Genomic DNA, 23,068 nt, shown 5'->3' on the forward strand with positions numbered 1-23,068 from the left:
GGGAGGTATCTGGATGCCATTGGTGTTGATGGTGGCACAGCCCAGGTAGGCCTCATGGTAAAGGAAAGCTTGTTGGCGGTTTCTGCCGAACAGGAGGGTCACTGTCCAGAAGGTGCCAGTGTTGTGTTCAGCATCAGCGTGGTCTCGGAGCTGTGTCCTGAGCTGTGTGTCCTGAGCCGTGTGTCACACTCTGTGCTCAACCCCGAGTCCGTCCTCCGGTCTGCTGGCCCATCCGGGTCTCCTCTTGGAGGGCAGGATAGCTTTCTTGTCGCCATGATCCTACAGCTTGTGAACACATGCGTTTATTCAGTGAGTGGACGAGCGAGAGAAGAGAAGGCAGACCCACTCCCCATTCCCAGAGCCTCGGGTCAAAGAGGCAGAAGTGCCAGCTCCCTCACAAGGGGTCGCCAGCTGTTTACTGGTTTGTTTGTTTATTATTTTTAAACTGTAGTAAAATATACCTAACATAAATTTATGGTCTTAACCATTTTTAAGTGTACGTTTCACCGTGGCATTACGGACGTTCACGTGGTTATGCAGCCTTCGGTCCCATAGTCCCGTCTCCAGGACTTTCTTCGTCTTGCGAAACCGAAACTGCCGCCATGGAGCAGCAGCGCCCCGCGTCCCCCTCCCCCGACCCTGTAACTGCCATCCTACTTTCTGTCTTTCATGAATCTGACTAGGTCCCTCGTGTAAGTGTAATCACACAGTATTTGTCTTTTTGGGGACTGGCTTGTTTCACTTAGCGTGAAGTCCCCAGGGTTCACTCGTGTCAGACTCCCCTCTTCTTCTAATGCTAACACTCCACTGTGTGGATAGACCGCCTGTTCAGTGTGCACACATCCATCCAGGGACTCTTGGGTTGCACACGGCCAGTAGTCGTGCCTGTCGTGGCCATGCACATGCAGGTTCTTATTGGATTCGGGAGATGGTAAAGAAACAGTGGAGCCAAAAAATGGTGGCCCATTCCTTTATTAAAGTCTCGCACCGGCCAACAAGCAGACACACAGGGCTGCCAAAGCCACTGACGCGTTCTCTGGTTCCACAACCAGGAGAATCTTCTCCGGATTCTCTTACAATCAAAGGCCCCACCAGTCTCAGCGGAGCTCGCAAAGCCCCTCACCTCTGGTTCCCCATCTGCACACCTCCCTTCCCTGTCAACATGGCTTCTTCTTCACTCATCTGCTCTCCCTGCAAAACCTGGCTTCTCTCTTTCTTCTCCTCCTCCTTCTCTTTCTAAAACTTTCTGTCAGGAAAACCTCTCCTCCAGCAAACATTAGCAAAACAATGGCTGTTCCCAAGCAGGAAGGTAATTTGCGATTTCACAGATCACATATACCTGGCGCTGCCCAGCCCCCAATGCAAACTATAAGCCAGCAAACATAAAAATCATATTTTACAAACTTATTTGACCAACAGGTTGCTTCCACTTTCTGCCTCTGGTGAATAACGCTGCTGTCCACAGGCACGTACACTCCTCTCTCAGTTCTTCCTTTCGTTTCTTCTGGGTGTACGCACTCAGAGGAGGAACTGCGGGCCATCCGGTAATTCTGTGCATAACTTTTTGAGGAACCACCATACTGTTTTCCATAGCGACGGCACCCCTTTGAGGGGTTATCTCAGTTACTTAACTCTTCGTGTGTGTGTGTGTGTGTGTGTGTTTGTTTCCTCTGTGAGTTTTACAAACACAGCCGCCTCCCTGTGCTCCAGCAAGGTCCTTTGAGCCAGGCTGAATTCTGGCCCTGCGGCCTCGAGTAGGCTGAGTGGGCCCCCTTTGCAGTCAGTCCGGATTCCGGAGCTGTGGCGGGCTCTCTCCCAGCCACCTTTGGCCCGTTGGCCCCTGGGCAGATGTCCTGCACCGAGTCCCTGGCCGCTCCAGAACCACGCTGGCTCTGCAGACGAGTAGCTCTAGGAACAGCTGCTCAGCGTTCCTCACTGCCACCATTTTAATTGTGATTAGTAGGCTCATTTGCATCTAAAAGGAGCAGTTTTCTTATCAGCACCATTGAGTTGGGAACCAGTGTGCTCCATTTATACCAAGTGGCCCGTTTTCATCGGGCCCATTAAGCAGTAAAAGTAAATGTGGGTGTTTTACAAATGCAAATATATCATGCAAATAATGTACTGTATGCTGAATGGTGCCGTGGTTTTCATATGTAAAATTAGAAACTGTGTAGCACAAAGATAATGATAAACACCTTTGCATCTGTTCTTAAGATGTATCCTGAGCCGTGTGTGCGTAGCTGAGGTTTCAGGCAGAATTTCTTCGGTACACCCAAACATGCATTCCATATTATCAGAAATATACATGTTCTTATCTAGTTATTTATATATTCCCAAGTAATCAAGAAATCACAGAAAAGTGCAATCCAAAGTTGCCTAACCTATTACTTACCATCAGTGATGAGGTTTATAATTGGGCTTCCTTTTTGAAAGATTTTTCAGTTTCTGTCTGGTGATAGTGAAGAATAAATGTTACTATACAGTCTAGTTCCATTCTAAGAGATGGAATTCTGTCCATAAGATATGTGTGTGTGTGTGTGTGTGTATTTTAGTTCTTTAGTGTTTGAAATAATTTTGCTTTGTGATATGCTCTTTTATAAAATCACTTATTGGAATAATGACAACCTTCTGCTGTGTGCAGTGAGCTCAGCCAAGTTCAGGGAGGGAAGTCACCTTTAGTCTCTGCCCACAGGGGTTTCCGCTCTTTGGAACGGTAAGATGCATACCTGTGGAAAGTGAATTAAAAGGTTTAAGAAAAGATCAAATCAGGAAATGCCACAGAGTAAGATCAGTTTCCAAACTGACTGTGCAGAGAGTAATTACTAGACAAATTCAGAGGTGGAGAGAGGTCCCAGGGTGGCAGTGACCAGGAAAACGTGTCCCGGGGCCCCGGGATCAGAGTTGATGCAGAAAGGAGGAATGTGACTTGAGTCAGTGAACAGAAGACGACAAGGGGACATCAGGCAGAGCGGAGCAGAGTCGGCTTGAATGGACCCTGGAAATAAAGGGGTACCCGTGTGCTCTAGGGACCTGTGTGAGATGGCGTATCGGGGAATGGGGGGCACACTGGCAAAGAATATAATGGATTCTGAGGGGTAGAGAACCTATTGGACTCGACTCTGCCCTCCAAGCTCCTGGTCTTCACACACTTTTGTAATCGCCGAACTCTTCCAATGAAAATATACATGGAAACTTAAGATACATAGAACACATGAGAAATGAAATGCTTTGTTGACCCTGGGCTGGACCTCACCTCAACACCCGTCCTTCATCCCCACATTGTCAGCACAACAGGCACCTCCAGGGGGTTTCCTGGGGATCAGTTTGCAAAGCAGGAAGAGACTGTTTTTTGAGAAGGCCGCTAAGGTGTGTGTTAGGCAGAGTGGACTGGGCCAGGGAGAGATGGGAGGTGGGAGGCCCATTAGGATGTTCTTGGGAGTATCTGCAGAGGAACTGACCCACCCACTAGAGTAGAAACACAAAGGAGGGAAGGGCCAGAGGCCTGAGAAGGATAGGGTTGTCAGGAAAGGGTGACAGTGGGCGGGCAGGGGGCGAGGAAGGCACGAGAGACTCCCGAATTTGGAACTTGAGCATTTTGTAGATGATCACCAAAGCCTGGGTCAGTTTTTTTCTTTTTGTTTTTATGAGGTATGCTGAGTTAAACTGCAAACTTTTAGTCCCTCAACAAACGTCTGATAGGTGCCAGCCAAGTCCCCAGCACTAGAGCAAGTGATAGGAATTTAGGAAAAGGAAGACAGGTGTCCCTGTGCTCCAGGGAGTGAGCAGTCTGCGAGGAAAGGGAGACACATGGCTACGGACACGGTGTGGGTTTGCTGCTGGCGGAACTGTGAGACCTGATTCTTGTCTTCTTTTTATTTATTTATTTTTTTTGTATTTTTCTGAAGCTGGAAACGGGGAGAGACGGTCAGACAGACTCCCGCATCATGTGCCCGATCGGGATCCACCCGGCACACCCACCAGGGGGCGATGCTCTGCCCCTCCGGGGCGTCGCTCTGCTGCGACCAGAGCCACTCTAGCGCCTGGAGCAGAGGCCAAGGAGCCATCCCCAGCGCCCGGGCCATCTTTGCTCCAATAGAGCCTTGGCTGCGGGAGGGGAAGAGAGAGACAGAGAGGAAGGGGGGGTGGAGAAGCAAATGGGCGCCTCTCCTATGTGCCCTGGCCAGGAATCGAACCCAGGTCCCCCGCACGCCAGGCCGACGCTCTACCGCTGAGCCAACCGGCCAGGGCCTGATTCTTGTCTTCTTGAAGGAAAGAATTTAGCCAAGAGACGGGGCAGCAAGTTGAAGCAAGAACTTATTGGCTGTGCAGGAGGAAAGTCAGAGAAAAGGGGACTTGGAGCCAGGTTCAGGGGGTCGGCTGAGGATGAGCTGCTGCCGCCCCCTGCTTTCCCGATTGCAGATATTGTGGGGTCCTTTAGAACTTAGGAGAAAGAGAGAGGGAAGGAAAATGCCCTTGGGGGAAAGAGGAGGGAGCAAGGAAAGGTGCTGGCCTGTTCCAGGCTAGGGCTTTTAAGGCAGAGATCTTAGGGATGGGGGTGGGGGTTTCAGTGGCATATTCATCAGCTCCCCAGGTGTGTCCTTTCAGGGTCGTGGTCTCCACTGATTGGTCAGTGCCAGGTTAGGGGGTCATTAGTCAGTGCAGCTGGTCCTGAGGTCAGCCCTGGCACGGCTTGTCTGGTTCTGCTGCTTTTCTGGGCCTGCAGCTGAAACACCAGTGCCTGGATCCTCTCTCTAGGGAGCAGTGCTCAAGGGCTCTTCTGCAGCCACCTGGTTCAGTTCCCCTGTAAGGGTCTAACCCACAGGACTAGGGACGGGCCAGGGGAGGGTCCAAACCTCCTGGCCAGGGACTTGCAATCAGGGGGTTAAACCACAGGACCAGCAAGGTGCTAGTGGAGGAAGGGTTACCCTGGGGGCAAGATACTTGTTTTCCCAGTTTGCTTGCCCGTTGCTAGGCACCTGGGGCTTTCCGCCCTGGTGACCGTCTGGGCCTGGCCTGTATAGTCCTTGCTCACAGCTGTCTAATGGCCACTGCACGTTGAGTTGCTCCTCCCAAATTTCTGTGTTGATGTCCTGCTACCCGGTACCTTACGGTATGACCTTATTTGGAAATAAGGTCCTTGCAGCTGTAATTAGCTAAAGTTGAGGTCAGGCTGTAGTGGAGTGGCCCCCAAGCCAAGATAAAGGGGAGACATTTGGACACAGTTGAGCACACACAGGGAGAATACTACGTACACGTCAAGGCTGAGACCAGAGTACTGCATATGTGAGCCACGGAGTGCCGGAGAGTGCCAGCCGCCGTCAGGAACTGGCAGAGGGACGCGGAACAGGGCCTGCCTGTGGCCCTGAGAGGGAACAAGCCTTGATCTTGGATGACTTCTAGCTTCCCGAACTCGGGACAAGACGTTTCTGTTGTTGACACCAGTGGTTGTATATAGATTGGAGACCCAATGATTATAGACTCTGTAATCTTCATACAACATCAGGGTGGTTAACTCTTTCGCGGACCGGCACTAAATTTCTGACAGCCCGGCCCCAGTGTGCGGACCGGTGGTTGGAAAACACTGGTTTAAGCCACTTATCTGTGCTGCTTGAGAAATCCCGGGCCGTGTGGACAGTGTCCATGGAGACCAGCAGAGGAGGAGAAGCGGTGGTGGGAAGCTGGACCCCTCTTTTGAGTGGACAGGGTCGGGGAACAGCAAGGGGCTATGTCAGGATGCTGCCGGTGATACCTTCCCCGTCTGGAGACAGGTCAGCTGGAGATGGAAATTGGAAAAGCTTGGTTTTCCATGAAGCCCACGAACTCCCCCAGGAAAGGAATATTGAGTAGAAAAGAGGAGAGGCTAGTGCTCTAGGAATGCCCCTAATTATAGGGCCAGGGCTGGACAGGGAGCTAGCAGGATGTTTAGAACGAGGAGTGGGAGGAGGAGAACCAGGCTAGAAGGATATTTTGCGGCTAAAATTGGAAAGGATTTTAAAAAGATAATGTCACAAGTTATAGATAGTTTATGTAGTCAGAAAATAAAAGCACGCGTCCCATGTAGGCCCCCGTGGTGGGGGCGTGGAGGGGGCGGAGGAAGGGGCTGTAGTGCCGTCGAGGGTCTCAGCCCTGAGCAGCCTCCGGTGGCCCTGCTGCAAGGGGATTGTGGCTGTCCAGGGAGACAGTGGCGTGCTGGCACAGAGGTCTGGCTCGTGTGCTGTGCTGGTGCATGGCTGAGCTCCAGGGGCCGGGAGGAGGGCGGGACACTACTAGGTATTTCCTGATGGGAAAGACAAGATGCTGTTGGGCCTCAGAAGGGGGAGGCAGGTGGAGACAAGAGGGAATGGAGGGGGGAAGGTTCCAGAGGGAAAGAGAGCAATCCTGGAGTTACTTTGGCAAAGAAGAAGGTGGAGATGTAGGTCGAAATGGTGAGGGTGACTGAGCATGTGTGGAGCGGCTTTGGTTTTAGGGGCGAGGAGGGGACATTGGTTGGTGAGGTGCAGAGAGGGAGGTTTGGGATGTGGCGAGTGGCCGGAGATTGGGGTCAGCTTGGTTGGTTTGCTGACCACCACATCAGTGGTCTTCACTTTGGGGGGATCTTCAGTGAACATGTGGCAATATCTGGGGACATTTTTAGTCCCTGAATCAATAGGGGAGGCGTTGCTACCGAATTCTAGTGGGTAGAGGCCAGAGGGGCCGCTGAATACCCTGTGATGCTCAGGACAACCCCCATGACAAAGAATTCTCCAGCCCCAGGTAAGAAACCCTATTGCCTTTGGCCAGCAGCTCTCAGACATGTCTGAGGAGGAAGCCCTGCCTGCAGAGTGTGCTTTGGGGAATACTCTGGAACATTGGTGTATTTAAATAAGACAGAAGATCTTACTCCGGGGCAGCTGCCCCTGGCAGGGCCTCACCGCCGCTCCAGCCCTCGGCACAGCCGTGGTGCTGGCTGTGATGGGCACACAAGAACTATGTCGGGTCCCTCCATTTGGAGTTGGAGCCCAGATGACTCCAGTTTCACCAGGTGGCTAAGGTAGTAAGCAATTCCTTTCCTCATCATGATCTGTGTTTGGCCCTCAGAGTGGTCTTGCCACATCCTCCATTGTGATTTTTGTGGTCCTGGATGGTGGTTGTCATGCTTGCTTCCGAAATGCCTCCGCAGCCATTGTCAACCTCTGAAAATGGCCAGACGCTACCTCTGATTGCAAGACTCTGAAAGGTCACCGTGGGCTGACTTGCCGATTTGGGCCTATGCAGGACTCTGATCGGAGTTATCTTTTCTTCAAGCATTCTCTTGATTCGGTGGGTCTGTGGAGCTGCCTCTTCCCGCCTGTTAAGCATTAGAAGAAACTGTTCATTGCAGCCTTGGACTGAGGAGCGTGGCAAGGAGATGATCTCAGCGCATCCTTAAAGAAAAGAGGAAGGCGGCGGCACAGGTGCCTCATCCATCAGGAAGAGCCAAACTGGGAGAGCCAGGGGGTGGAGGAGGAAGGGCTTCTCCGAAAGGCAGTTTTCTTGCACTCGAGACCACTCGTGCTTTCCTGCAGTTTGCAGAGTGACCTTTCTACGCGCGTCAGCTCGTTTCCTTCCCGCGCAGGGTGCCGTCACAGCCCCGCGTGCAGCGTGGAACGAAGACTGCTATGTCAAAGCGATTCAGCCCGTGTTTTGCACAGACAGCTTCCCTAAATGCAGATCTTACGCTGTCCCCACCACACTGTGGATGGGATCAGGTGGCCACTGAGATCTCTTTGAATGTCAACATACTCCAGTTTTATTATTTAGAAGGTTTGTAAAACATCCCCGAGAATTCTGAACTCTAAGCTGTGCTCTTTAGGGATGCTTCTCAAATTATGAACGATATTTTATGAAACATGAGACCATCTTATACACATCTCTCTGTCTTACTCGTGCCAATTCCTAAATTCCAGACTTCCACAACTGGCATTCCCCCCCACCCCCGAGTTCTGGGGACTGGCTGCACAGCTGTGTGAACACACTTAACACGGCTGAACCACACTCTGGCTAAGACGGTCTAACTGTAAAACGGGTCAAGACTGTATCTTCGACGTTATGTGTATTTTACCACAATTAAACAATTTTTAATGTAAAGCAAGAGAAAGAATGAATAAAGGACAGACTCTGGAAGAAGTGAATCAAAGTCTAAAGAGTTTGGGGCACTGAAGGACCAACCGACATGCTGTGTTCATGAACGTTCCCCACGGTCGGCATCTCCGCCAGAATGGCCCACGGCGCGCTAACGGTCAGGAAGCCCAAACCGACAGGGAAGAGGGACACAGCGAGACCAGCGCGTCCTAACCTAGTGCTCAGAGGCCAGAGGAGCCGAGTTCTGGGGATTGGCTGCACAGCTATGTGAACACACTTAACGCGGCTGAACCACACTCTGGCTAAGACGGTCTAACCATAAAACGGGTTAAGACGGTATCTTGACCCCAACCCCCAACCCCCCACCCCCGCCGCCCCAGGGCTGGGTTAGTGTGTGGCCTAGGTCATACTGGTTTTTCTGTTATTTCCTAGTGGTTAATCCACAATTAGAATTAAAGCTATAGAATCCCAAGTGTTGCCCTGGCTGGATAGCTTGGTTGGTTAGAGCATCATCCTGAAGTGCAGAGGTTCGATCCCCGATCAGGGCACATACAGGAACAGCGAGCTGTCTGCTCCCACCCCCCTCCACCTGCTGAAATTAATCAATAAAAAATAATAATAATAATAATTCCAAGTATTTTTTCTTTAGGAATTTCTCCTTTGTTACAACTGCTTTGGGGAAACATAGTCTGACAGTCGATGTCTCGTAGCCAGAGGCAGAGGCGGGTTAAGGCTGGTTGAGACCCTGGGTGCAGAAGAAAATATTAGGCCCCTTACATTAGAAAAAAGTGTCAAGTTAGGGTTTTGCAGGGTCCTTCAGAAGTCTGGGCCCAGGGTGCACGCCCGGTGTGCCCACTGCTAAATCCGCCTCTGTCCAGAGGGACGGCCTTCACACAGTTCCCGGCCTCAGCGACAGGGATCTGCTCAGTCTCCTGAAGCGTAGTGAGCGGCTCCTCTGGCCTCTGAGCCTAGGTTAGGACGCGCTGGTCTCGCTGTGTCCCTCTTCCCTGTCGGTTTGGGCTTCCTGCCCGTTAGCGCGCCGTGGGCCATTCTGGCGGAGATGCCGACTGTGGGGAATGTTCGTGAACACAGCATGTCAGTTGGTCCTTCAGTGCCCCAAACTCTAGACTTTGATTCACTTCTTCCAGAGTCTGTCCTTTATTCAGTCTCTCTCTTGCTTTACATTAAAAGATGTTTAATTGTGGTAAAATACACACAACGTCGAAGATACCGTCTTGACCCGTTTTACGGTTATACCGTCTTAGCCAGGGTGTGGTTCGGCCGTGTTAAGTGTGTTCACACAGCTGTGCAGCTAGTCCCCAGAACTCGGCTCCTCTGGCAGAGCGGAAGCTCCGGACCCGGTCAGCACTCCCCGCCCCCACCCCCAGCCTCTGGGAATCATCGTCCACCTCTGTCTCTGTGGCTGGGACTCCTCCACGGGCCTCATGGAACCAGAACCATCCGGCGTGTGTCCTTTTGGGTCTGGCTTGTTTGAGCACAGTGTCTTTGAGGCTTACCCACCACGTTACCGTATCTTGTTCTTTCTTTCTTTTCGATGCACTAGTTCACATTTGGTAGCTGGGTCCTTAGGGAAAAAAAGTACTTAATTTGCTTTTCACTAGACTTACTCACCAGGCTGGTGAGTGCAGGTGTGGGTCGTGCCAGAACCTCCCAGGGTCTTGGTTACCATCCAACTGGTTTTCACAACGATGAGATCTCGTGGGTGTAGAGAAAACACATGACAGATCACATCTTTATGCCAAAAGCCACCTAGTGCCCTGCCACCTGTTGACTGACGGTGTCCCCCTGGGAGTTCAAAGGAACGTGGCCGAGAGCGAGAGGCCCGGGCAGTGATTGAGGCCCGAGCTTCTGGCAGGCGCGGCGAGGGCTGTTCAGGACGATATCACTTGTCTCCTGGGGTTTGCTGGCTCAGCTCTGGTCTTAATGATCCGCTGGATCAATGTTCTCAAATGCCAGGGCCTTTCTGGCAGGCAGGGCCCTCTGAACCTGTTGGTTGGCTTCCTTTGTCACAAAGCGGGCCTGGCTGATAGCTGCTGAAGGTCATGGAATTCTGCTAGAGCGTTATTGAAATGAGACATTTGTGGCCCTGCCGTGTATTGTTTCCTGCTAGGAGGAACCTGCGGGCCTGCGTCTCACACATGGTTAGCCTGGCTGCTATTTCTAGCCTGGGATTTTGCCTTGGAGAGATGCTTAGGGAAGTACCAACCCCAGCCTTCTTCCGTGGAGAAGGCCAGCTAGGGGTTCAGTGCGAGGAGGCTGGACGGTGAGGAGTGAAGTCAGGGCCGTTGGTGTGTATCTGTCAGGACAGTGGGCTGGCCCCAGGGGTCCACGTCTGGTCTTGAGCTGATCGCTAAGTGACTTGGGTGAGTCCCTCCATCTCCTCATCTATAGAACAGGGAAGGGGGCTTCTACCCTGCCTGACCCCCCACCTCACATACACAGGAAGGGAGGGTTCCGTGGGGAAGTGTTGACTGCTGTGCTCTGTAAATGGTAGTTTGCGACCCCAGCTTTAAGCAGGGTGGGCACCATTGTATGGTGATGGAAACCCACTTTGGTAGATTGAAGAGGAGGTCCTAGTGGACACGTCTCATGGCAGTGACCATTTACAAGTCACCAGCATTTCCATGACTGTGTGTGGAGAGTCCCCCACCCTCCGCTCCTCTTGGTTTGCCATGAGAGTGGGTGATTTCCAGGGTGACCTTAGGTTTTCCCACAACCACCTTGACCGCAAGCATCTCCTCGGAATCATTGGGGTTGATGCACTTTTAAATCACTTCATGTAATGTTTTAGAGCTAACTTTGCACTTGCAAGTCCAGTGAGCCAGGGACAGCTCCACATTAGGGGGGAAATGCCAGTTTGCAGCCTCTCCAACCTGCAGCCACCAGGACCACAACCATGGACCTTGCTGTAGGCATTTCTTGTCTCTTTAGATAGAATCATAGGAGGTTAGAGCTAGGTGTGTATGTCAGTAAGTTCCCAGAGGCTACAAAATATGGTGTTTAATCCCCCCTCCTCACCTCCTGTGTCTTTCTTAACATTAAGCACAGTTCTCAATAAATGCTTAATAAATCCTTGCATCTACTAATAGATAGAGGACGTCATTTTGACAGACCATGGGGGAGGGAGTGTAAACTATGGGGCCAATGAGCTCAAAAGCTTTTGAATTAGCACGACAGGAAGCAGCTTACCTTGAGCTGGAAAGAGACCACAGGTGAATTCATCAGTCACCATGGGGGCCAGGTAAGAGCAGGTGTGTGGCCAGCCCAAATCTCTGTCCATTACTACAGTATAGATTAGACAGCACAGTGGGGTGACAGGAATAGTGATCAGTGACTTAGGGACGTTAAAAGGATGTTGTAGAAATCTTCAAGTAGATTTCTATCACATAGAGAGTTTTTCCTTATCCGAACCACTGGATTTACCGGTCCTCAGTTCCCCATTTACTGCGTCGCTGACATCTACGTGGTTTTCAGCCAAAATCAAGGTCAGGATAAAGAAGAGATTTGACTGGAAGTAAGCTGGATATTCAGTCTCCTGCAGTAATACTCAATTATTGAATTCTCTTGAAGCACCAACTCCTCTATAATGAAGTCCTCAGTTTTTAAGTATCTTTAGAAATCAGGTGATTAGGTATTGGCAACAGCCAGTTTGCTGTTTCCTGCTTTCTCATAAAAATAAGATGGTAAAATCCCAGGAGCTGGCTGGGGTTGTTCAAAGTTCATCTTAAGCCTTTTAATGCATATTATTCTTCATGCAAGTTTGAGCTTTAAAAGCTTCAGCATGGAATAGGACAGGAATGAGACGGAAGGGAAATCATCTTACGTCCATCCCCCTGCGACCCCGCGACCCCAGCCAGATCTGCTGTCCTGGGTGACTCCTGGCCACTCAGAGGCCACAGCTGCCAGGGCTACGACTCAGGGCTGCAGACCAAGCCTTGGCCAGGGTGCATTATTCTTGCTCTGAGTACAGTGTGATCCACAGCAAGGTGCTAAAACAAAAAGGTTCACTTACATCCGGGTTCACAGTGTGTTTTCAAGCACATTTGACATCCGTCTGAGGCTGAATGCATTTTTACACTGTAGCTCTTTTCTTCCTCCCTGCCCCTTCCCACTCATGTAACTGTTCTGTTCCCCGTACCTGCTGTGCTGTTTGTACCTCTGGTGATGCCGTTTTGGTCAGCAGAATGTGTCACCGGCATTTCTCCCTTTGTTAGCGGCGCCGCGTTACCGGAGACCCTGGTTGGCCGGTGAAGCATTCCTTGTGTAGCCCACCAGATTTCTTCTTCTCCGTGCGTGTGCCCATCTGCCGAATTTACAAAGGGATCATCAGACCAACTTTTTTTTTTTTTTCCCTCCGATGCGGAAGGTGATTGATAACGTATTAACCACTACCATTTGCCGAGGACTATTTTGCGGAAGTAGTTTATACTGCTTCCTGGGCTGGAGGTAGTAACATTTTTGACTAAGTGCTTTCTAACATTAATCTAAACCAGTGCTTGATTTAGAATAACCTACTTTCCACTCCAAGGATATTTTACTAAGACGGACTTGGTTATAAAGTTTTTTCACTGGGTGTTTTAAAATGCTTGTCTGTAAACGCTGTAAAGTGTCTTTGTGATATATTGATCTTCCCTTATTTTTTGCCTCTCTTGTTACCAGACTGTGGGAGGTAACATTTGCAAAATGTTTTATAGGATATGGCATGCAACATTTTAAGCCAAGAAATTGAAAACAGGATACGAAACAAGAAGACGGGGGAGGGAGAGAGTCAATCAAGGTCATATCTGAATATTAAGGACAGAGCAGCAGAAAAGCCAAGAAAGGCAAGTTTGCAATTATAATAGGCAGGTGGCACCAATCAGTGTTGGAAAACCCACCTGGTCTCAGCCATGGCTAGAAGGTTTTTGCCACATAAAATCATAACATTATGAACAAGGTAGCAAAAGTTGTAAGCTTTGACATTGAACTGGGCGAATCTGTCATTTGGCTTATCTATAAATGATGTCAATGCCCAGGAAGGAGTAGGGTCAAGGCAGTGGTAACCAGAACACCCTCATGGACGGTTTCTGCACTGTGTGAAATAGGAAGCCCATTCATCATAAAACCAAACTGACGGTTTTCTAAGGATGCATTTTCGGAGGGTATGCCTAATGCATAACTGGGAGAGTATTTTGAGGGACGTGTTTGGAGAAGGGGTTGTGCTGGGTGTGAGCGAGGGAGGGTGAATGAGCTGGCTGGTCCTTACGCTGGTTTCTCTTCCGTTTCAGCACATCAGGTCCACCCATCTGGCCGGGCAGTACCTTCTTCAAGAGAAATGGAGCCCTTCTACAAGGTAGGTCCCTGGGAGCCCCTCTCCACCTCGCCCCCTCTCTCACCCCCTTTTCAAGACTCCTTTGTGCTTGGTGTCGGTCAGAAGAGCTCTGTCCTGTTGAGCAGTGGGCACTGGAGAAGTGTGGCTGTCATGGGTCGGGTCTGTTTGTCCAGTTCTCTTTATTCCCTCCTACTCACAGCTGGTGGTTGCTATGAATTGTTGGTCGGAAACCAGGACCGCCCCTTTGGCCTGTCGTTACTGGTAATATTCTAGAAGTGTTTGGCTTGCTTGGGCGAAATTGGAATTTCGTGGCAGTTAGGATGTGATAACAGCTTAAACAGAGCGGGTAAAAACGAGCCCTATTACTTATTTTCGGTGCTTGGGCTAAGGAGGGTGTTTTGTCACGTTGGTCATCGTGAAGGCCCACTCATTCCTGGCTGACCCCTAACATCCATGTGTACCTGGCAGGGCGGCTGTGGTTGTTCTGAGCCTCAGAATTCAGATGCCCCTCTCTTGTCCCCACAGGCCTCATTTGCGGGGGGGGGGGGCTCCTTCCTGCTGTGGAGCCGCGGTCAGCTGCTTGGCACGAGTTCCTATGCCCTGTGCTCCAGGAATTCAAGCTGTCTTTCATCTTTGCTTTGGCAATGAAGTGCCTTTTGAAATAGCCAAAGTTAAAGAAGAATGAACAGCTAAACGTAGCAATATGATGCAGGCTAAGTCCTTTTAGAAATGACTTTGGGGTTATTGCTGTTTTGGATCATCTGCTCTGTCGATGAGCTGGAATTGGCAGGTTCCTTAAGAGTCTTCCGGTCTCCTGTCCCCACTGGCCTCCATCGAGCGGCCAGGTGTTGGAGTGACATGACGGGCCAAAAGCAGGTGCGTTTGGTTGTACCGCGAGTTTTAGAACTGGACTGGCTTGTGGTGAGGTGTTCCCGTACGTCCGGGTTGGTTTAGAGCTGCTGTTTGGTTGCTTTAAGCCTCTGTTGCTTACAAGTGCACACTGAGGTCTGGCCATGGATGAGAAAAGAGCCAATTAGAAATGTGGCTAAGTTAGAATAGTGACGTTTATCTTCAGGTGTCTGGAGTAGCTCAAACAGTGGCGAGAGATGTCACATTTCCATTGTTGTTTTATGGGCCATGCGATCATGTATTGTCATTCTAACGGCCTGTGCAATCAGGGACTTAAGAATTTCTTTGCTTTTTTTGCTTGGTACAGGGTGAAATTTAGGGAAGCAAGTTTGATTAATCCTAATTTTAATGACTGCTATACACATCCTCAATGTTGAAGGAAAAAAAGGGAATTCTCTCCACTTGTAAAAATATATAATAATAATAATAATAATAAATCTGTTCTCCCTTCAGAGAGTGTACGTGGAAATCGATGGTGATGAGTTGATGGGCCTTCTTCAAGTGACTTTCCGAGGGGTGTGCCTCCTCTTCCTCCTCCGGATCTAGAGCAATGAATGTCCTTTGTGTTTGGGTTATTTTCAGAAAAGAGATTTTTGATTAATTAGAGCATTTTCTTAGAGTTATTCATTTAGTTTCACATTAGATAAGATTTGTTCTAAGCATATTAGTTTTGGGGTGTTTCGGGCAAAAGCGTGAGGGGAAAGGGGTTTACGTTTTCTGAAGTTGCCTGACTTTGCCCTGCAAGTCTGTCTCAGGGGAAGAGAGCCGTTGTCTCTCCCGGGCAGGGCTCATGATTCTCCTGATTACCCCAGGTGGCGAGAATTAAATTATGGCTGAGGGCAGGTGCCCTGGGAAGCCACACCCCGTTCATTTCCTTGTCCTTGTGAAAGTCCAGGAGGATCTGGCAGAGGCTGTGGGAGTGTGGGCAGGGATTTGTTACCTTTTCTTTTCTCTGACAGTTCTTCATTTGCTAGATCTGTAGATAGAGTTCTTGAGACACTTTTGTTGTGACAAGATTTTTCAAATTATTGTGCATGTTCCCACTAATTAATGTTTTTTGGGTTCCTTTGGTGGGTGGCAACTGGCTCATCAAGAAGTCGCTACAGCCCACAAGTGAAAGTTTTGTAAAAAGACACGGTGTACGAAGCAGGCTGCCTGTCAGACCACTGGAAGGGTCAGGGTAGAATCGCATAGACGAAAACGTCACTGACTTAGGCTTATCTCCTCATCTTTATACTTGACAGTATTTGACTACGCACACACATACTTTTCGCTGACAGCAAGCAGGAGGACATGTTTCTAGAAGGCAGGCTCTAGGCAAGAACTCTGTTAACAGGTGCCAGCCACCGAGGTGTACAATTGAAGGTGAGCTGGACTCCCTACAGAACCCAGTTTCTAGACGTGGGGAGGAGACAAAGCCTGGTCACTCAGGGTGACAGAGGTGCAGGGACTGGCCAGCAGGGGCCCCGCCTGATTCTGGGTCCCCCAGCTGGAGCAGAACTGGCTGACCCGGGGACACAGGGAGACCCTGCTGGGCAGAGTGACCCTCGGGGCTGAGTCACACGGTTTGGAGGAGAGACTTGTCTTTGTCAGGAGGGTGTGTCACTTCTTGGGAGAAGTGACACTTGAGTAAGGCCTTGGAAAATAGGTAGCTGGGGACTGTGGACACGGACAAAGGCAGTGCAAGGGGAAACAGCGAGACGAGGCGGGCATGGGAGGGTCACCTCGTCCTGTGTTCGGTGCAGACAATGAGTGAGTCAGGGCACGTGGGGATAATGACGTCACAGGCATCGAGAGATGTTTAAAGAGGATAATGGGATGTCCGGAGAGGAAATAATGGAAGTTAAAACGTGCAGCTTGTGGAACCAAGGGGCATAGTGGTTCCACTGTTGTCTGGCAGTTGTTCGGTTTATAAGCTGTTGAGCAGAAACATCGTACAGTTATTTTTTTCCTCAGCATAAAACCAGTTGCGAGAGGTAACTAGAAGTACTTGAGGGCCCACTTGGGTGGCCTGGGCGCTTTGCTTCCGGCCGAGGCCCTGGCCGGAGGGCCCGCGGAATCGCCTGCAGTTCTGAGGACGATGGGGTAAGGCGCGGTCTGGATGACACCAGGCATGGGCAGTTAACATAATTGGTCATTTATTTCATCAATTCACAGCGTTTATTTTAAATGCCGTTTAAGCTGCAAGAGACAGTTTTAGAATGTGAGCTGTCCTCGTGGACCAGAGAGCACTTCAGGTCTTGCACAGTGGAGCCCTAGCCAAGTGCCAGAAGGGGACAAACCCGTTGTTTTAAGGGCACCCCACTCAGGGCCAAACAGAGGAGTGTGGCTTATTCTGAGCCCTGCAGGAGTGGCCAGCTGACCGCCATCTCCAGCTGTCCCCTCCGCGTGTCTCCATGTGTCTCTGTTTTGGTTTCTGTGTGTTTCAAACATTTTTTAAATTTTATTAATAATGTCTCTTACTTTTCTAATTAAGAGTCAAGTGTTTTATATTTTTTCTTTTTTCCAAACTCCCTAGTCCCCCCCTCCCCCCACACACACATTTCATTCACCCATCAAACCTAACGTAAGTTGACTACACATCCCCCTCAGGTGGATTATTTTAATGATCAGTGACCCCTCATTAAAGACATTGCTCACCCCTGGCCTGACCCTTCCTCGTCAGGTCCCCAGAACCGCAGGTGGATCGCTGCTCTTGTTGGATTCTCGCCTTCTGGAAGTGGCAACAAGCCGCCGCCATCTGAGCGTCCACTTGCGCCCTGCTGGCCGTCATAGGCCCTGAAGGCCCCCGAGCTCCCCACGGAGTTTTTGTCCCAAGAGAAGCTGCTGTTGTCACAGCTCTGCTGAAGCAGACCCAGGGGGACCACCTATCTTTGATCTCCAGCTCTTCCTCTGAGCAGGAATTCCCTTCCCTGCCCACCCACGCGGCCCCCTCCAGGAAGCAGTTCTTTGTTACCCAGCGGATGAGGCTGGGGTTCCCGGGGAGGCCCAGGGCCTGCCCCTCCCCACTCACCGCCCATTCTGGGGGAAACCCCGCCCGGTATGGGAAGGGCTGACGGGGCGCCTAGCAGGCGCTGGCTGTCCCTCAGCTTTCTTTTCTCCATCACCCCAGGAGCGGGTCACTAATTATTACTATTAAGTCTGTTTCTATAAGACCCAGTAGTGGAATTAAATTCTGTAACACACATGACAGATGTTTATTTCCTTTCACTTTGACAACCCACGGGACGGGAAGAAGACCCTCGAGGTGTGTCCAGTGCCCGAGCGGGCCCCCACTGCTGCAGGCCCTGGAACGGGGGAGAGGAAACCCGCTCTTTTCAGTCCGATGAGCATCGCTCCCGAGAGTGCACAGAGTGCTGTCACCGCGAGCCGTGCGCAAGCGTGCTGACCGTGAGATGACCTGCTTTGGGGGAATGTCAGTTTCCAGGGTTCTAGGTTGGCTCCATGTATTTAATGTCCTGGGAGGGCTGCTGTGGTGCCCCCGCCCGCAAAGCCCTTACCCCCTGCCGTCGCTCTGCCCGGCATGAGTAATGCTGAAGTGTATGTATGTGTGCAGCCTCTCGCCGTGGCTGTACTCACCCCGAGGAAGTCCAGAGCAAGCGCTCCGTGGGTCGGAAACACGTTGGCGGGAAGAGCGCGCTGGATTGTGGGTCAGGGAGGGGATGGGTTCTGGTTCCAACACTGCTGCTCAGTCAACTTGGTGACCTTGGGCTTTGTGTTGAGAAATGGATCGCAGGGATGGGAGAGGTGGCCTGTGGAGCACCAGCTCTGTTCTGTTCCAGCAACTTCTGTAAAAGTAGGTCAGAATGGATTTTGAGGCTTAGCCTCTAGCTCGGTGGAAAAAGAGTTCTCCCTTCAGCCAGCTGTGTCTGTGGCTGCGTCCCAGGAGAGGGAAGGGGGTGTGGCAGGCTGGCTGATGACCCCAATTCTCGGTCTTCGGGGTCCTTGGACCAGACAAATCCCAGAGGCCTCCAGGCTGTGAGGGGGGATGGATACTATCAGCGTGGCCAACCTGGAAACGAACCCTCCTTAGGCTTTTTGGGCAACTGGCTTCACCTCTGTGGGAATAGTAATAATAATGCTTGTCTGTCTCCAGGTTGTTGTGAGGATTTCATGCAGTCATATCAGTAAAGCGTTGACAACATGCCAAATTCCCAACCAGAGTCAGTTATTGTAATATTTGACACAACTGTATCTCGGGGAAGTAGGGCTGAAGTCCTCTGTACGTGGCTTTCCTGTGTCCAGCAAACACTTCCCTCGTCCAGCCGGCAGGGCAGAAGTCTGGCGATGACCCCGAGTCCTGTTGGACTTAAACACAGATCTGAGAGACAGTGTGTGCATCTCTGTAGCTCAGATTTCTAATACATAGGACTGCTTCCTGGAGTGGGGACAGCAGCTCTAAATCCCTCCGTCTCTGGACACCAGCTGTTTGACCTGGGGCCTCAGTTTCAACCACCTGTCAAGTGGGACTATGAGACGTGTCTCCCAGAATCCTTGTGGAGATTAAAGGAGAACGGGAACATGACAACGTCCATGCAGCCCAGTGCTCAGCACCTCTCAAATGCTTGATAAAAGTGAAGGCCTAAGGTTTCTGGTCGTTCATTTTGGGTGGTACATTCCTACGAGGCGAAAGTTCCAAACCCTCTCACAGGAGGGGTCTTCCAGACCCCTCTTGCGCGCTGCCCATTCTCACGGCCAGCCCCATCACCGTGTCCTTTTCCGGTTGAAGCAGGGTGGTGCCACTGGACTCCAGGGTCTGCCACGATCTCAGGTCCCTCTAGGCGCTCCGCTCCATCAGGGCCCGTGGATCCCAATTTCTGCCTGGCGCGCCCCGCCCTCCCCCTCTCATTTCCTGCACACTTGGTCGCAGCCCCGGGCTCTTTGGCTCCATCCGTCTAATCTGCTCCACAAGCTGACTCCTCTGTCCATTTTGAAAACGAGGGCACTCACCTAATGCATACATCTCCTGCTTCTTGCCCTCGGGCTCACTCGTTTCAAAAAACAGTGATAATGGAAAGGAGAAAGAATCCTCTCTACATCTCCCCTCCCCCCACGCCCCCCAGCCCTAATTGCCTTCTGTCCCCGTTGGCCTAGAAGCTCTCTGGATGTCAGGAGGGGCCCTTTCTCTTGGCATCGTCTTATTGTTCTGCACTGAGTTAGTGGTAGAGCTATTTATGTAACCACCACAATGAAGTCAGCTGGTTGTGTTTGCCGGCAGGTGGATTGGGGAGGGGGGGGGCTGTTCAGCTCTTCTCATCACCCACGTTTCACGTGGTTACTGAGAATATGTTTATGGGTTTATTTAAAAATATATAAGGAAATGCAATTTTCAGAGAAGCCTTTGGTCAGTTCTGACTTCCGCTGTCTCTTGGGACTGCAGACTGGCCCAGTCTGCAGCTACCCCAGCCGCCCCAGGTCTGCAGCCCGGCGTGGAATCTGACGGAGTGTCAGTCGATAGCCTGTGTTTTCCCGTCTGCCTTGGATTCCAGCTGGTCTCTACCACTGTCTAGAGCAGGGGTCTCCAAACTTTTTACACAGGGGGCCAGTTCACTGTCCCTCAGACCATTGGAGGGCCGGACTATAAAAAAAACTATGAACAAATCCCTATGCCCACTGCACATATCTTATTTTAAAGTAAGAAAACAAAATGGGAACAAATACAATATTTAAAATAAAGAACAAGTACATTTAAATCAACAAACTGACCAGTATTTCAATGGGAACTATGCTCCTGTCACTGACCACCAATGAAAGAGGTGCCCCTTCCGGAAGTGCAGTGCAGCGGGGGCCGGATAAATGGCCTCAGGGGGCCGCATGTGGCCTGTGGGCCGTAGTTTGGGGACCCCTGGTCTAGAGTAACTGTTTTGATGAAAATCCAGTGTTGCTACCAAGACAGCGCAGTCCTGTGGGCACAGACGGGGAAATGAGAAGGGGTAGCCAGTGCCACCAGGGCGATAGTACTGAGAGGTGCCTGTGGGCCAGTGTCGTGGGCAAGGGAGCATCCCCGGAAGGAGCCGCTCACGCACGTCTGTGCCTTCCCACATCGCCGGGTTTATTAGGGGAGACTCTCCAGTGAGCCAGTGGAGTTGCGTGCAGATTGCACACAGGGAAGGTTACACGACAGGAGTGGGCAGAGCGAGCGTCCAGCACGAAGTCTCACCGGTGGAGTCTGCAGGTGTGGAGAGGCGGGCATCAGTATCAAGCCAGGCGGCTGCAGTGGCCGCAAGCGTCCGGTGGAGCGACAGCCCCCAACAGGGATCTATCTGAACACGACCCGTGGCACAGCTCAGCTCGGGCGTTGGGTCGTCGGAGCTCTGAGTTCTTACAGCCCACCAGGAGTGGAGGTCCCACTCACATCGGCGCCCAGATGGAGTCCTTAGCCCAGTGTCCAGACTTGTGGTTTTTGGGGCATTCTGGGCCAAGAGCAATCCAGTGACTCCATTCTGGATTGTCAGAAGTGTCCAAAACGTCTGCTCTGCTCTTGCTCTATAGATCCAGGGGTGTGGGTTGGACCCTGCTGTTTGAGGGTGATGTTCAGCGGGAGGTGGGAGCTGAGGCCGGAGTGCAGGAGAGGGAAGTCAGGGTTGGAGAGGGGGCTTTGGAAGTTCCGGGCATTGAAATTCCATGCTCAGGCAAGACTCCTGAGAGCTAGAGTGAGAAGAGGGAAAAGGCCCCCCTGAAGACCAGGTGTGTGAAGTAAAGGGGAGCGGTACCTGACAGCAGCAATAACAGCGAAGAAGTAGCTCAGTCGGAAACCGGAAGTTGCCGAAGGGAAGGCACGGTGTCAGGAGGAGGACTGGGGCCCCTGCTGTGCAGAGAGGCCAGGGAGGATGGGACCAAACAAAAGTCATCAGGGGGTTTGATGCTTAAAATGCCAGTAGGACCTTCAGTGTGGACCTTCAGTGTGCTGTCTGTGACCTGCCTACTCTGGACATCTCGTGTAAATGCGGTCATATAACATGTGGCCCACTGCGTCTGGCTGTATGTATTCCTTACATTATTCTTTTATGAGCCTTCTGTATTAGGTATTATTTCTCCCATTTTGTAGATGGGAAAAATAAGGCCTGAAGCAACTTTACAGGTAATCGTTGGTTTGAAATGGCACAAACATTGCTAAACAGCTTTCTGCTTTAGGTGGTTAGATACTCTGCAGTGTTTTGCAGACTGGGTTTGCAGAGAATCGGGTTCTAGTGCTTAGATGCACTTCATAATGAAATGACAAGACGGGAGTGAATACTTACGTTGTCTTCTTTCTCTGGAATAATTAAGGTGCTTCGGTTCTCTGTCACCACACATGGCTTTTGTAAACAGCTAACTTTAAGATATCTTAAAGACTGGATAGAGAAAAAAGAAAATCGTAAAATTAGTCATTCAGAGATGAAGGAACCTACCTCTTCCCACAGTGATTTTCAGCTGGTGTGCCGCAAGAATTTTTAAAATAGGCAATACCTAACTATTTAGTCAGGGGCACTGACCTCTTTTCCCTTAGATTGTCAAATAAAAAGAAAAATGACAACAGACAACACAACAATAGCCGTCCAGTGTCAATGAATCAAAATTATACCTATTTTTTGTGCGATGGGTGTGCCGCAGAATTTTAAGACTTAGTTTATGTGTGCCGTGAGATGAAAAAGGTTGAAAGTCGCTGCCTTCATAGAATGAATATTTGAATCTTACCTGAATTTCATACTATTAGATACAGATGTTTTTATACCAATTGTAATTCATCAACAGGAATTTTTCCTTATGGTTTAATTTTTGAGGCTTTAACACTGTTCTGTTGTGTTTTACATTGTATCGACATGAGTTGGATTATAAAATGTAAAGATTATATACAACCTTGGATGATGATGTACTGTAGAGCCTGCTTTTATCAAAGTGCTCAATCTTAAAGTACAATTGGAAAATCATTCCCCTTGAAGTCCTTTTGAACGTGCTTAGATGGAGGTCTAGAAACATTTTGATACAATTGCCAAGAGGTTTATGATGAAGAAGAATTTTTTAGAATATACAGGGAGTGAGCTGTTCACATTACAGTTTCAGAAGTGAACTTAAAAGGATCCACCTGGAAACGGCAAGACGTCCAGTTTGTGTTCTCGTTTGGTTGGTTTCCTTGACGACTCAAGGTGTGACTGGGAACTCCTGGGCAGTACGTGCCACGGTGATTGGCAGGGAAGGAGTGTTTGCATGCATGCCTGTGTGTGTGTGTGCGGGCGCGTGTGTGCCATGCGCCCAGGCATTTGTCACTGCTTGTGGTGAGTCTGCAGAGTCTCTCTCTCCCCTCCATTTGCTGGCCCCTTATCTCTGGTGTCTCCTTCTCGCCCAGCTCTCTGTTGGCCTTTCCAAATGGCAGCATGAAGAGTAAAGACCTCAAAGTTCTCAAATCAGACATACCTGCATCTGTTCCCTGCCGTGCTACCTCATTGCTGTCAGCGTTGGAAACGTTATGTCAAGTTGTTGAGCCGCCGTAAAATACAAAAATACCAGTCTTGCCAGAATTGTGTAATCACTGTGGGGATTCGACGATGACGATCTGTTTAGCGTTTATGGCCTTTAGTAGGTGCTCCAAGTGCTGGTGGCATTGCATGACAGGGAAAGAAGAGTGTGGACCTTGAAGAAGCTGGCTGTTCCTGGGCACAGAGGCCAGCACCCACCTCCTACCATTGGTGTAACACTGAGCAAATCACTTGATCAGTTTGAACTTTTCCTTTTCAACCAAACAGA

The 23,068-nt window shown here is 50.4% G+C and overlaps 1 protein-coding gene across 6 annotated transcripts in view; it reads left to right on the forward strand.

The window, feature by feature from the left end:
- Positions 1-23,068, forward strand: part of FOXN3 (forkhead box N3) — a 404,457-nt gene that overhangs the window by 274,535 nt on the left and 106,854 nt on the right. For all 6 annotated transcript variants that reach the window (XM_066276097.1, XM_066276098.1, XM_066276099.1 and 3 more), the window contains one exon: positions 13,392-13,456. In XM_066276097.1, the coding sequence (XP_066132194.1) occupies positions 13,392-13,456 (65 nt within the window). The remainder of the gene's footprint in view (positions 1-13,391; positions 13,457-23,068) is intronic.

The sequence above is a fragment of the Saccopteryx bilineata genome, chromosome 4 (genome assembly GCF_036850765.1).
Source record: "Saccopteryx bilineata isolate mSacBil1 chromosome 4, mSacBil1_pri_phased_curated, whole genome shotgun sequence".
Lineage (NCBI taxonomy): Eukaryota > Metazoa > Chordata > Mammalia > Chiroptera > Emballonuridae > Saccopteryx > Saccopteryx bilineata.